The 15,914-nt window shown below is 43.6% G+C and overlaps 1 protein-coding gene across 5 annotated transcripts in view; it reads left to right on the top strand.

Annotated features, from left to right (window-relative positions):
* The window catches only part of LOC132883856 (kinesin-like protein KIF13B), a 164,751-nt gene that overhangs the window by 135,277 nt on the left and 13,560 nt on the right, over positions 1-15,914 (top strand). For 4 of the 5 annotated variants that reach the window (XM_060917922.1, XM_060917924.1, XM_060917921.1 and 1 more), the window contains 6 exons: positions 56-232; positions 2,542-2,634; positions 4,330-4,479; positions 4,891-4,968; positions 8,886-8,979; positions 10,744-10,880. In XM_060917922.1, the coding sequence (XP_060773905.1) occupies positions 56-232; positions 2,542-2,634; positions 4,330-4,479; positions 4,891-4,968; positions 8,886-8,979; positions 10,744-10,880 (729 nt within the window). The remainder of the gene's footprint in view (positions 1-55; positions 233-2,541; positions 2,635-4,329; positions 4,480-4,890; positions 4,969-8,885; positions 8,980-10,743; positions 10,881-15,914) is intronic. The other variant, XM_060917925.1, reaches the window with a different exon arrangement.

The raw sequence follows: 15,914 nt of genomic DNA, 5'->3' as shown, positions 1-15,914 counted from the left end.
CTTTCGGCTTTCCATTACATCACATCTGCGTAACACATTTGCTGTGTGTGATCAGGTGAAAGCCGAGGCTTCGTGGGACTGCACAGTGCACGAGTGTGCGGAGCTGAGTCGAGGTGGTGGGCCGGAGCAGTGCGTGTATCTGACCGTGCGGGTTGCTCTGCTCCTCAGTCACCCGGCACAGATGCAGCTGATTCTGCGCAAACGCATCTGCGTCAGTCTCGCTGCACGACAGGTCAGACTCACACACACACACACACACACACACACACACACTATCAGCAAGACTACTAAACACACCACAGTACACACACATTTCACTGTTTACTGTAGTGGAGTGATGTGATGTCATGCACATGCCATGAAGTGCTTTGAATCTGTAATTAATATTGCGTTATACGTTACAGTGTACGTGTTAATGAATTGTCGCGGGTGTTGAAAAGTCAGCAACCAGCAGGAATATGTTGAGTAAAATCCACAAAAACATGGCTGGGTAAATGTGTAGAGTGTCAGAGTGAACATGTAGAGGCTTTTTAAATAATAAAAACAAAATTAAGTAGATGTATTTTTACTCTCAGTAGTAGTCTCATCTCATCTCATTATCTCTAGCCGCTTTATCCTGTTCTACAGGGTCGCAGGCAAGCTGGAGCCTATCCCAGCTGACTACGGGTGAAAGGCGGGGTTCACCCTGGACAAGTCGCCAGGTCATCACAGGGCTGACACATAGACACAGACAACCATTCACACTCACATTCACACCTACGCTCAATTTAGAGTCACCAGTTAACCTAACCTGCATGTCTTTGGACTGTGGGGGAAACCGGAGCACCCGGAGGAAACCCACGCGGACACGGGGAGAACATGCAAACTCCGCACAGAAAGACCCTCGCCGGCCACGGGGCTCGAACCCGGACCTTCTTGCTGTGAGGCGACAGCGCTAACCACTACACCACCGTGCCGCCTCTCAGTAGTAGTGTGTTTTGTTTTGTTTTTTTCCGGGGGGGGGGGTGTCTTCTTGGGGCGGCACGGTGGTGTAGTGGTTAGCGCTGTCGCCTCACAGCAAGAAGGTCCGGGTTCGAGCCCCGTGGCCGGCGAGGGCTTTTCTGTGTGGAGTTTGCATGTTCTCCCCGTGTCTGCGTGGGTTTCCTCCGGGTGCTCCGGTTTCCCCCACAGTCCAAAGACATGCAGGTTAGGTTAACTGGTGACTCTAAATTGAGCGTAGGTGTGAATGTGAGTGTGAATGGTTGTCTGTGTCTATGTGCAGCCCTGTGATGACCTGGCGACTTGTCCAGGGTGAACCCCGCCTTTCGCCCGTAGTCAGCTGGGATAGGCTCCAGCTTGCCTGCGACCCTGTAGAACAGGATAAAGCGGCTACAGATAATGAGAGGAGATGAGATTGGTGTCTTCTTCTTTAGTGTTTTTTGTTGGTTTAAAGGTGCATTAGCGCCACCGGCTGGGCTGGAGCGTGGATGAGGAGATATTTGGTGGGGGGGGGACTATATTCTTTTCACAATTTCTGTTTCTTTTACACTACCGTTCAAAAGTTTGGGGTCACTTTGAAATGTCCTTATTTCTGAAAGAAAAGCACTGTTCTTTTCAATGAAGATCACTTTAAACTAATCAGAAATCCACTCTATACATTGCTAATGTGGTAAATGACTATTCTAGCTGCAAATGTGTGGTTTTTGGTGCAATATCTCCATAGGTGTATAGAGGCCCATTTCCAGCAACTCTCACTCCAGTGTTCTAATGGTACAATGTGTTTGCTCATTGCCTCAGAAGGCTAATGGATGATTAGAAAACCCTTGTACAATCATGTTAGCACAGCTGAAAACAGTTGAGCTCTTTAGAGAAGCTATAAAACTGACCTTCCTTTGAGCAGATTGAGTTTCTGGAGCATCACATTTGTGGGGTCGATTAAATGCTCAAAATGGCCAGAAAAATGTCTTGACTATATTTTTGATTCATTTTACAACTTATGGTGGGAAATAAAAGTGTGACTTTTCATGAAAAACACAAAATTGTCTGGGTGACCCCAAACTTTTGAACGGTAGTGTAAATATTTGATGATTTTCGGGGTTTTGTTTTCGAGTAGTTTTTGTTTCGTCTTCGGTTGGTTCAGTAACACGCTCCGCCATTTTGTTTTTCTCTACTCATGGTATATGAGCCGATATCCTAGTAGTAGAGTAGCCGATCAGAGTGTGCAGTTTTGTCTCGTGCTTGTTTCTTTCTCACTTGCTTAACTCAGACAGCCTGACGAAGCTGTTCAGAATCTCACATGGACTTGTTTTTGTGGTTTCTGACACTGTCACAAACTGCTACTGATTAAAAAAAAAAAAAAAGGATGTCGCAGAGCATGAGGTTTATTATTTCTGCTTTAACACAGTGACATAAACTCAAAGGGCATGTTAACTGGCTGATGTTACTTGATTTGTTCATTTATATTAGGATTAACATGTTAAAAATGTGCACGTGGTGCAGATTAATTAATTCTGCATTGCTGCCTTTGTTGCTAACGTTCCACCATTTTGCTATCCACCACAGGGATTTGCTAAAAGCTTGCTGAAGAGGATGTCTCAACGGAGCAGCATTCCTGGCACTGGGGTCACCTTCGAGATCGTCTCAAACGTCCCTGGGGTACTAAATCCGGCTTAATGTGTTTTTCCTTATAGTACTTGGTGCATTATGGTATCTGGTTACAGCAGTGTGATCTTCATAGATTGTTGTTGTTATTATTATTATTAGCCTCCCTACTGCTAAGACTTCTAGCTGCATGCTACATCAGGGGCGTTGCTAGACATAAAGCTCGACTGGGGCTTTTTTCTTTTTTTTTGAAAGCTTGTTGTGTATGAAATGTGCTATAGGACATACAGCTTCACTTAAAGGGGAACTCAGTTTGGCCACGTCTAGGAAGATTCTTGGTGGGTCCAAACTTCTTCCATTTGCGAATGATGGTGGCCATTGTGCTCTTTGGAACCTATAAAGCTGCAGCAATTTTTCTCTAGATCTATGCCGTGACACAATCCTGTTTCTGAGGTCTGCAGATAATTCCTTTGACCCCATGGCTTGGAGTTTGCTCTGACATGCTCTGTCAACTGTGGGACCTTATATAGGCAGGTGTCGGCAATCCCCAATCATGTCCACTCAATTGAATTTACCACAGGTGGACTCCAATTAGAGCCCTGCACTCCCGCGGGAGTCCCGCGGGACCCGACGCAAAGCAGTGCGGCGCGGGACAAATTTTGAAAGCTCATTGCGGGTGCAGGCGGGAGGGAGGGGGAGTGCACAATGCGGGAGCGGGCGGGAGAGGTGATAAGCTGCAGTCCTGCTAACTTAAAACATGTTTAAAATAAAATTTATAAATTATTAATTTATGTCTATCATATATAATTTGTGCTGGATATTTTATTTGGCATTAATAAAAACATTTTAAGATGCCTAAATTTGCGGATGTGGTCCAATCTCGCGTACATTTCCGATTCCTTTCCGCTCTTCCGTGTTTGAGATCTCCGACCGTGGCAGAAGAGCAGAGCTCCTCTAGTGAAGCTCACAGTGCTTCAGAAGTAAGTGCTGCTTTAAAAAGAGGTACATTTACCGTTAAAAGGTCAAGAGTCCTGAAATCAGACATTTGGAAGTCGTTCTCACTCGTGCACGACGCAGAGGGAAATCAGCTGCCCTTTGCTTGTTGTGATAAGTGCCAAAAGGTTCTGAGTATCTCTGTAAAGCCTCAGCTGCGCATGCCGCCTGGCAACGCGCACCCTCGCTACGTGCGCTAGGTGAAGGATCGGTCAGTGGAGAGCTCAGCTAAGCTCAGCATGTTTAATTCCCCAAGCCAATGACAAGAACTTTCGTGAGAAATAACGCATCATGCGGGATTTGTGGGCGGGAGCGGGACAAAATATGGCGGGCGGGAGCGGGACTGAAAATTCTGTCCCGCGCAGACCTCTAACTCCAATTAAGTTGTAGAAACATCTCAAGCAGTATCCGTGGAAACAAAATGCACCTCAGCTCACTTTTGGGTGTCGTATCAAAGGGGCGTGTGCAGACTTTTCAGCTTGACTGTAAAAATGTTAATTGTGTGATGAGTATTCCGCCAGCAATTTCATAGAGACGAACGGGTGCGATTTGGACGCGTCGATCGTATACGATTATTCTGCAGTGCCAAAGACGTTACTGTTTCTGAAATGTGATCAGGAAATTTTACTGAGGCAGAGCAGATGTATACCGGGGCACGTGCCCAAGTGAAATGGGTCTGGCGACGCCGATGCGCTACATTTTTTTTTAAAAATGTTAATTCTTTATTTCTTGATTCAGCACTGTTTTTGGCTTTAGGATGCTCAGGGCCCGGAGGACAGAGAGATGTTGGCCAGACTTGCTACTAGTACAGGGAAAAAAGCAGAGGACAGCGAGGCAGCGATAGAGAAATACCTGCATGCAGTTCTTGCTGTGGAGAACACCCTCACACTGGACCGTCTCAGACAGGCATGGATGCGCACACACACACACACACACACACACACACACACACACCCCAGGTTAGATGTCAGTAGGCAGGTTGTGCATGATGTTCAGACTGGCGAGGTTTCTGGGCTCCTTGGCATTTCTGTTGGAAATCATTTTGTGTGTTACAGTAAAAGAAAAGAAAAATATTTTTCCGTCATTTAACCCTTTAACATCCATTTTCAGATGTTCCTCTGAAAATGGATGTTAAGTGTATTCTGAGCTTACGTTTGGATTTCGCTTTGTACTCGTCGCTGTTTCGAGATCAGACCTATCGCCAATCTGGCAGCTTGTACAAAATGCTCAGATTTATACTCTGATTGTAGTCTTTAATTAAATAATTAGCCCTTAATTGAAATGTGTGTGTGTGTGTGTGTGTGTGTGTGATGTCAGGAAGTGGTGGTGAAAGAGCAGCTTGCCAGTAAAGGGAAGAGTCAGAGACGCTGTCTCAGCTCACCCAACGTCCACAGGGTGAGTAAGAACCGTAAAACTCAACCCATTCACTGGGATTTAATTTTAAAAAATACTGACACGATAATAACTATCTTGTGTCCTGTTTTCAGCTGTCTGGGAGCAGGCAAGATCTTTCACTGAATCATGAGTCTGGTTCCGTCTGAAATGTGGTCATTGTGATATCTGTTTATTTCTGTAATATCTCAAAATATCAGGCCGTTCTGTGGCTGGGAAGTTATTTAATTTGAGGGGATTAAAGCAAATAATGTGCATGAAATCGCTCGCTTCGTGCAGTCAAGCAGACAGAGGAAGTCCGTGTGCGCATGCTCAGGTTTACCTTCTTCTTCTTTTGGGTTTTACAGCAGCTGGCGTCCACAGTGTTGCATTACTGCCATCTACAGGTTTCCCTTTGAGCGTGCACTGACAGTTCCATCATTCTGTCGCTAAACGAACAGCTGATCACACCGAGGTGCTCGCTGACCGCCCATATTTATTAGTTTGGTCCTGCGTTTCCTTTCCTTCGTATATAACATAACGTCTTTTCTTCTCGCTTTCTTTCCGTTACTGTAGTCGGTCTTTCACGTTTCATTCGCACACTCACGTCCTCCGTTTTTCTCTCCTGTTTCAAATTTGTATCCCACAATGCCTTGAGCGAACGGGGAAAGCCCACCACGTGATGTGATGCATGACGTAGTATCTTGTATTGCGTCACGGTGAAGCAAGAAATAATCACGGAGAATTTAGGGCCACGTGGAGATAAATTCATTAATTTGTTCTATTTTTAAAAACCTAATAAAATTGGAAGTCTGTGATTCGAATTCAGTGGCTTTCGGTCACTAAACAAAAATAACTGGGTGTCCGGGGGGGAATTCTTTTCATAACTTACCCTTAAAAAATCTGAAAGTCAGTCTACCTTTAATGATTATTCTCTCCACATTCACTGGATTTGAACGATCGCACACTGACTGGCTACTCGACTACAAGGATATCAGCTCATATACCGTGAGTAGAGAAAAATGAAATGGCGGAGCGTGTTGCTGAACCAACCAAGGATGAAATAAAAACTACTTGAAAACAAAACCCCAAAAATTATCAAGTATTTAAAAGAAACAGAAATAGCTAAAAGAATATAGTTATTCTCCTCTATACTCTACTACAAGGATATCAGCTTCGTCTTGGTTATTATTCACCGACATTCAAGTCACCTTTGGCGAATAATTAAGTAATTATAGTACTTTTCACACCAGCCTTGATCATTTATTACTCATAGGCAGGCTCGTAATACTCGAGTCCGACTCGTGCCCTAATTTTAAGGACTCGTGACTTGACTTAACTTGGACTTGAGCATTGATGAGTCGGACTCGTGCGTTAACTTCATTCGGACTCGTAAATTGGAGACGAGGACTCTGATTTTTTTCTTTATTTTTTTGTAACATGCCATAATAATTTGGCGCATGATACTTATACATTTCTACATTAATTTTTATACTAATTTCATGCAAGAGAATGCACATTCACCTGTTCATACGTCATGTTCAGGAACAGACTAACGTTAATGGTGCTAAAACGCCTGGAGAGACGCCGCTAGGATTGTCTCCTTTGCTTATACAGACTTCTCGTGCAGTGGGAAAAAAATGCCCTGCTACCGTATGTGTTCCATATGTAGAAGAACTATCGAGGGGACGACCTCGAACTTCATTCGTCATTTGGCAAGACTCCACCCAGAGAAGGAAGTGACATGCTATGTTCATTGCCCTGTTGATAGTGGGTGGGGCTTGCTTGCTGAGCGATGAACTAGCTAGTGTTAACCCTCTCTCATGTTATTTGCCCTGTTGATAGTGGGCGGGGCTTGCTGAGTGATGAACAAGCTTTTTATCTGTAGCCTGTTCACTAAAATGGGGCAGTCGAGCAGTAACGTTAGTCCAACACAGTAGCAGAGACGCTTTCACATAAAGGCAGCAACAGACACCGTCAAATGGTGCAGTTGGAGTCATGTTCTCGGACTTGACTCGGCTCGATAGTGGACTCGACTTGAAGTTTTCTTTCATGACTTGGACTTGAATACTGGGGACTCGAGACTGGACTCGGACTCCAGGTTTAGTGACTCGACTACAACACTGGTGGTGGCAGCATCATGTTATGGGGTGTTTCTCAGCAGCAGGGATGTGGTCAGAATTGATGGAAGGATAAATGAAGCTCGGACATGTCTTGCACTGCATAAGCGACCACCCCACAAGAGCCATTTACGAGTTTGACCCACCAGCGGCGGGATGGAGACGCCCTCGAGGCCAACCACGTGCCCGTTGGAACAATGTCATTCGTCAAGGCCTCCAGTAGATCAGTTTGAGGCTGGAGGATGTCCCGGCACTCAGCCAAGGTCACGAGAGATGGTGGAGTTCGGTGGCCCTGGTGGGCTCAATGCCATATTGGCATGAGGTTTAGGAGGAGGATAAATGAAACCAAATACAGAGAACTCCTTGAAGAAAACATGCTCCGCTCACGCATCAGACTGGAGTGAAGGTTCACCTTTCAGCACCTTAAAGCAGTTTTTGTACGAGTCTCTGAATGTCCTTGAGTGGCCCAGACAAGTGGTCAGATTTAGATCCTTTGAATTTTTATCCTCCATTGGCCGAAAGGCCCGGGGGGGGGGTTATGTCGTGGCGATTTCCGTTCATCCTGGGAAGGGTGCTCACGTTCTGAAATCAGTTCCTCTCTCAATTTTTGGAGGAATTTCACGAAACTTGGCAGGATTCTTTATTATACACTACCGTTCAAAAGTTTGGGGTCACCCAGACAATTTTGTGTTTTCCATGAAAAGTCACACTTTTATTTCCCACCATAAGTTGTAAAATGAATAGAAAATATAGTCAAGACATTTTTCTGGCCATTTTGAGCATTTAATCGACCCCACAAATGTGATGCTCCAGAAACTCAATCTGCTCAAACGAAGGTCAGTTTTATAGCTTCTCTAAAGAGCTCAACTGTTTTCAGCTGTGCTAACATGATTGTACAAGGGTTTTCTAATCATCCATTAGCCTTCTGAGGCAATGAGCAAACACATTGTACCATTAGAACACTGGAGTGAGAGTTGCTGGAAATGGGCCTCTATACACCTATGGAGATATTGCACCAAAAACCACACATTTGCAGCTAGAATAGTCATTTACCACATTAGCAATGTATAGAGTGGATTTCTGATTAGTTTAAAGTGATCTTCATTGAAAAGAACAGTGCTTTTCTTTCAAAAATAAGGACATTTCAAAGTGACCCCAAACTTTTGAACGGTAGTGTATGTCGGTAATACGCATATTGCAATTTTGTTCAACTCGGTCACATTTTACCAGAGTTATGGCCGAGTTGCCAGCGGGGGATATTGTGCTCTCAGAGCACTCTTGTTTTGAATTCCATTTGAGATCTGTCGATGGCAGTTCAAAGACCCTCCATATCCAATTAGATTACGTTTCAGAGGACCTGCCAGAGAGAATGAGAAACCACCCAAATCCTGGTGTTCAAACTTGCAGAGACTTGAGACAGAAAGACTCAAAAGTATACTTGGTGCCAAATGTGCTTCTTAAAGGGTTTGAGTACTTCTCTGAATGAGAGATTTCAGTTTAGATTTTTAACAAATGTACAGAAATTTCTAAAAACACGTCTGTGTTTTGTCATTATGGATTATTTTGTAGACTGATGGCAATGAAAGTACGGTAAATGTGCAAAAAATGAAGGGGTCTGAATACTTTTCAGATTGTCTGCATCTTAAATGGTCATCTTGTTCCTGCATCTTCTCTCAAGAGCAGGCGATATACCGTACCAAGCAGTTTTATTCCAATACCCCAGGCAGTTTTATTCCTTGTTTGGACTTACCGCTTCCGAAGTCAATCTCATATAAAGCAAAGATTTTAAATGGATGTTTTCACTCTTCTCTAAATATCTAGGCTGCTTGGGAGAGACACCAGGATATTTCTGTGTCACATTCCTCACTCAAAAATGCAACGTCTCATTCGGAACTGTCCCAAAAACCAGAACCAGGTACGGTAACCCACCCCAACTACATTCTAATTTAGGGCTACACAATACAAGTAAAATGTTATGACGTAATAGCACATTGATCACCCTGTGCTCTATTGACTTTAAATGGCTCTGTTACTAGCATCATACAAATTTTGTCAATATTAATCGAAGAAAATCATGGATCCTTCCGGACACCAGACAGGCACAGTGAAAGTTATTTTCTTCTTACACTTGTCTTTTCCCTTCCATCTTATTGGATTTGTCCAGATTTCACTCATTCATAAAGTAAGTCATGTGCTGATATTGTATGGAATCAATTTTGTGCCAAAATGTTCATACAATACTTTTGAAATATCAAACAAAAACGACAAATCAGAATACAAAAAAAGTCAATTTTTTTAGACTGGCAAACAAATTATTCGTGTAATCGTGCAAAATATCAGTCTATTACTCTTCAGAAACCTTTTATTTTTGTTCCGCGTCTTTCTCAGTTTTGTTTGACGTAATTTATTTTGGTTGCGATTCCAGCTTTCTCGTTTGCGCTCCCTGACTTTTTGCTTGCAGTTTTGGCACAAACTTCACGTGTGGGTGGGCTGTCCAGGAATGCATTCCCATTGGCTAACTAGCGTTTGACTGACAGCTACGCTCAGCCATTCCCTACTCGGATTCTGGCGGACTGTTTGACGAGTGACTGATCCATTGACGGTAAACAAAGATCGAGTGGACTTCAGTGGCGACTATGATATTGAATTAATTCAACAAAGTGTTGACATTTGACTTGCCACGAAACACCTGCATAATGTGCACTACTGCAACACACACAACACATTTGTCCCGCACTTACACTTTGTTGAATTAATTCAATATCATAGTCGCCACTGAAGTCCACTCGATCCTTGTTTACCGTCAATGGATCGGTCACTCGTCAAACAGTCCGCCAGAATCCGAGTAGGGAACGGCTGAGCGTAGCTGTCAGTCAAACGCAAGTTAGCCAATGGGAATGCATTCCTGGACAGCCCACCCACACGTGAAGTTTGTGCCAAAACTGCAAGCAAAAAGTCAAGGAGCGCAAACGAGAAAGCTGGAATCGCAACCAAAATAAATTACGTCAAACAAAATTGAGAAAGACGCGGAACAAAAATAAAAGGTTTCTGAAGAGTAATAGACTGATATTTTGCACGATTACACGAATAATTGGTTTGCCAGTCTAAAAAAATTGACTTTTTTTGTATTCTGATTTGTCGTTTTTGTTTGATATTTCAAAAGTATTGTATGAACATTTTGGCACAAAAGTGATTCCATAATATTGAGTATTGTTTAGAGTTTACTGATCTGATTTGCGATGTCAGCCGAAGGTCAGTGCTCTAATAATGGTTAACCAACCTCTATGTTATGCAGTCCTGTGAAACCTGGCCACTTTTACAACTAACTGTTCACGCCAGAGCCTTTTTTCTTCACCATTTCAGCTGCATTTCTGTCACGCAGTGGTCATTATTTACCATTTTCCTTTATCTGGATAGAAATAAAGTAATACAGAGCACCTGGCGGTGATCTCTAGCTCCAGTCTCTCTGTGGTGCTCTGATCTCTGGTGCTTAATATGTAAGAAATAAAACACGACAAAACCTACAACGATGTGGTGTAACATTCTGACCAATCAGATTTGAGAATTCTACAGCACTGTAGTACAAGTTATCTTCTTGCATCTCTGCAAAGTTTGGTCTGATATTTATTTGCCTAAAACTGTTGTCTTGCCTCTGTATCCACACGTTCATCTACTCCAGGACTTTCAGGCATGGCCTCTGCTTATTTCTCCCCAGTTAAAGCTCTAGTGACTCCAGTGCCTAAGATGCTCAAATCCCTGCTCCCTAAAAGAGAGGAGCAGAAAGACTTAACCAGTCCTCCTGTCTCACAGTCACAGGTATGGAATCATCATCATCATGTACTCGCCTTGTTTGCATCAGATATGTATATATTGTTCTCCCCCAGAGCGCTTTTGCATGTCAGGCCCGAAATGCTTTTAAATTTGCCGACAAGCTATTTTTTTGCTCCGACACTCACTGAAAAATCACCTCAGATTCCTACCTTGCGATGTTTGGGGCATATTTTGAAGGAAAAATCAGTGTTATGGGCCGGTTTGCTGCCATGATGCACTCAGGCAGACCAGAAATACACCCTGGGAAATCCCCAATCACAACAGACGCCCTCCATCACTTTGCTGCTGTGCTGGTACCATGACGCTTCAGTGCGCGGGCAAGATCGTGGTTTCTGTTTTTTGTGTGGTGGGCATACAGCTCCACATTTCAGTCATGCCGAAAAGAGGCGCGAATGGCACTCGGCGCCCTATAGGTTCAGATTTTCGACAGCTACACGAGAGCGGGACAGAAGAGTCAGAAAGAGAAAAGGAAAGAAGTGAAACCGAAGACGTTGTTGACACAATAGTACATTAATATTAGTCGCAGTATTCTTGCTGAAAGAGGAACTGAAGTCATTTTTAAACTTGCTTTATTTCTTAATTTTCTTCTCCGTGCTCTCACAGAAGGCGGTCGCATTTCTCTGCTCTCCTCTCCTTTTTTTTTTTCCTGCTTGTGCTCTTTGTTTCGTCTCGTCTGCCTATCCTTTTTTTTTTTTTTTTGAGAGACTCTCTCCGCATTGAATTTCTAAACTAAAAAAGCATGGATTTGATAAACTGGTCTCCTAACGAAATTGACACAGTTTCTGGGTTCAGGGGAACCCACCTGTCCTGCCGGGACGTCTGTGGAGGACGTTGGAGATATCTACCTGTTCGGAACCATGATTACCAGACTTTTGCTGATTGGATTAGGCATTGCCCTGGTATATCGAGGATATCAGACAACGGTGACAGCTGTTCAAAGCCCCACAAAGCTGCCTGATATGATTAAAGCAGTGGGCAAAGCTGTTGGCACTCAGACTGTGGCTATAGAACTTGAACCACAACATGGTTGTCATCTTGGAGACGCTTTCGGCTTTGCAAGGAATAAGTATTTCGGAGACCAAATGGAATTGAATTGAACAGATATGGATGAAATGGACAGATATGGACGAGTGGTGTGGACGTGTAAAGACTGCGTCTGTTCGAAAGACCAAGCAATCTCTATCTTATTGACATTCGGCTCCGTGAACAGCACCGGCCTCGATCAAGGCCGTTGCTGGGGAAACATTTCCCCCAGAAGGTCACTGCTGGGAGACACTCTCGCATTCTTCGCATTTCTTCCCCAATTTTCTGCAGTCGCCATTTTTCACCCCCAGTGTGACAAGCGGGTACGTGACCAGCGCCGCTTGCATGGCTGCAGGAGCGGACGGCTGCTTGCTTGCGCTGGGTTACCTCTACCTCCTCTCCTCCCCTCCCCTCCTACCCCCTTCCCCCCCACCCCTGATTGCCCCCTCCTTCCCCTCTTCCCCCCCCTCAAGTCCCATGTTTTAAAGTGTACTTATGTTATTGTGTGCTTGTGCGGAGGTTTTTAAATGCTCCCACACTGTACTCCTGATAGGAGCATAGTGGGGGGGGGGGGGGGGGGGGGGTTCTTTTTTTTTCCTCATCTTTCCTCATGTTACTACTGTGTTTCTTTTTCTTTTATCCCTGTCTTCCTGTCCTGTTCCCCCTCTGTAAGGACAGGTTGATGGTCAGTTTCACTGGTAACAGTGACAATAAAGGGTTCATTCGTTCATTCATTAACATTAATTAACGTGTTATTCAATTACGTTTTCGGTTTTAGTAACCTTATATCGTGACTCGTTTTGGCAACTAATTGCAATTAAATGTTATACTTATCGGCCTATTCAGTTTTTAGCCGTGTTGAATTTAGTTCGTTTGGTCCACGGCAGGCGTCACTTATCCGCGCGATCTTCACGAGACTTGTGTGAGACTTCGAAACGTGAAGTGTCAGCCAGGTGTCAGTGCCGCCATTTTGAAAACTGTTTTCCAAACGAAATATTGCACAAAAACGAGTTTAAATGACGATTACTGCCTACTTTTTTCAAACTTTCCTGATTGCTATCAAAACATACAAAACTTCCGGCTTGATTACATCAGCATTCGAAAGAGGGCGCGCGCGGCTTTTGACAACCCCTGTGTCTGAAATCGCGCCCTACTCACTATATCGGGCACTATATGGTGGGGACGCCATTTTGTAGTGCTGTCCGAAACCTTAGTGAGGATTATTTACACCCTATATAGTGCACTCAAAGTATCCCACAATGCATCATGAAAAGTAGTGTACAACGATGGTCACTAACCAAAGCAATATGTCCCATCATGCACTGCGGTCGTGCTGAAAGAAATCAAATTAAAAGTCTCAAATTTGATTTAATAAAAGGCCGCGGCACAGAAGAAAGTATTCAGCTTTGATTTAAAAGAACTGAAAGCTGCAGGTACTCTGTATTGATTAATGTGTGAAATGCGCTCAGTATAATATGGATTTATCACAAAAACACACGCATGTATGTATTATTTTGAAACCCACCAGCCGACTGATCTGGCACGTTTTCAGGGTTTTTTCTAGAAAAATTTAGTATGAGGGCGCTCACCATGGCGAGGGAGCGAAGCGGGGGGGGAGATGGTGCTGGTTGTCCCCCCCCCACCGTGCAAAGCCTTTGAAAAATGCTCCAATGGGACATTCTGAGGCTATCTGAGAGGGAAATTGTAACAAATTGTCTGTCAACATTGAAAAAGAAAGAAGTAATCTTCTTCTGCCCCGGACAGTCTTTGGCTTTCTTCCGCTTCGTGCCGCGGGATGACATCTTTAAATGCCCAAGTGTCAGCAAAAACAACTCACGAACCACTTCTGTCAAAAGCTCCCGCGCCGGTGGGTGAAAGGTCATTCAGTCTCGAGAAATCTCGCTCTACAAGTCAGCTGACCTTGTATGTAACCCATGTCAAATCTCGCGAGAGCAGCCGCGACAAGTAAACAACTAAACAACATGGCGCCTCAGTCTGGAAAACGCCAATTCGGATTGTTTTTGCACCGTCTGGCGGTGTATCTACTATGATTGGAATATTTTTGGAGCAATTATAACGTATTTGATGATCAGACACATTGTCACGTAGTGTTGCTGGGATGTTTTCACGGAGTCGGTAAGGGGGCGCACGCCGAGAGTAAGAGGGCGCAGCGCCCCTGTTCCCCCGTTTAGACGAAAGCCTGCGTTTTAATTGTGCAACGGTAATGACGTAAATACCAGCGCGACGGACTAGTGTCCGAAAGCGTTTTTGAGTTTTACCAATGAGCTCACTATATAGTCCTCTATATAGTAATTCCCTATATAGGGAGTAGGGAGTAGTGAATGAGTGAGCGATTTCGGACACAGGGAACGTTGGCAGATGTCGGTGACTTTGATTTCCGCTGTACGTTTTACTTCCGTCCTACGATGTCCCGCACAGGTCTCAACAAATCTCGTTTACGGCCATTGCTTTGACATATGGACTGATATATTACAGAGCATATTTCAAACACTCAGAACTTGCTATAGCAGTGACAAAATAGCGATCAAAAATGCATTCCGATATTTAATAAAATGAGAGAAATAGAATTTTCATGATAAAAAAATTTGCCTTCAGTTCTCCTTTAACAGTATTTATTGGTCACAAGCTGCGTGAGTATTGTGACAGTAAATTATGTGGACAATAAACACTGTTAAGACCTGACTGTGAGAATGAAGTGAAAATGGCAAATAACATGAGAAAATAGTCTTGTTTCAACAACTGTCCTAAAGAGAAAGGAAGTATTGTACAGCCTTTGTGTTGGTATAATAATGATAGATAGAGAGATGGATAGAGAGATGGATAGAGAGATAGAAAGGAAGAACTATACAAAAGAGAAAGGTGCTTGAGAAAATAAGAGGATACAGTTATATACCCCAGCCTCGTCTAACTGGCAGAGGAGGAGGCGTCGCGGTTATTTATAATGATTATCTAGGTGTAACACACAAACCTGGTTATAAATTTAATACATTTGAAGTTCTTCATACTCATATAATGTATGTAGCCTCGAAATATAAGTCTACCCAGTTAATTCCGTTACTCATTATTTACAGGCCCCCGGGGCCATATTCTGAGTTTCTTTCTGAATTTGCAGATTTTATCTCAGATCTGGTTATTTCCTTAGACAAAGCTTTAGTTGTTGGAGATTTTAATATTCACTTTGATAACCCAGAAGACCCTTTAAAAACAGCGTTTGTGTCCATTTCAGATTCAGTAGGGATTAATCAGAATGTCATAGGACCAACCCATAATGGTGGTCACACCCTCGATCTAATACTAACATTCGGGTTAAACGTAGAAAATATAGTCATACTTCCACAGTCTGAAGTTATCTCAGATCATTATCTGTGGTTGGTTGAAGAGAGCAACTGGACTTGCTTGAAGATTCTTGAAAACGTTTCGCCTCTCATCCTAAAGGCTTCCTCAGTTCTGTCTGACTAAAGGGAGTATCCAGTATTTATCCTCTCATGGATCATCATAGAATCCGAAGCAGAATGCTGATGGCTGCATTGTAGGTGGCTGATAAAAGATGTCATAGACACCCACCTCTGTTCAGTGATGGCCGTTCCAGGTCGACAAAAATGAACGATCCTCTCTGGCTAAGATGTCTGCCAGTTCTCTGGAAGTCCTTTTTTCCCTATTAGTCAGACAGAACTGAGGAAGCCTTTAGGATGAGGGGCGAAACCTTTTCAAGAATCTTCAAGCAAGTCCAGTTGTTCTGTTCAACCAACCACAGATTACTATGTACCTGGATGACTGAGATTCGTCACAGATATGTTTCTACTCGGATCATTATCTCATCTCATTCAAACTATGTCTGAGTAATAATATATGCACCCCACCACGCTACTGTATTAAATGTACATTCATGTCAACTACTGCACAGAGCTTTATAAATGATCTCCCAGAGTTATCAGCTTTGATTGGGTCACTGTCAGCCCCTGCAGAACTTGATCA

Source organism: Neoarius graeffei, chromosome 3 (assembly GCF_027579695.1).
Source record: "Neoarius graeffei isolate fNeoGra1 chromosome 3, fNeoGra1.pri, whole genome shotgun sequence".
In the NCBI taxonomy this organism is placed as follows: Eukaryota; Metazoa; Chordata; class Actinopteri; order Siluriformes; family Ariidae; genus Neoarius; species Neoarius graeffei.
This window is presented reverse-complemented; position numbering and strand designations above follow the sequence as displayed.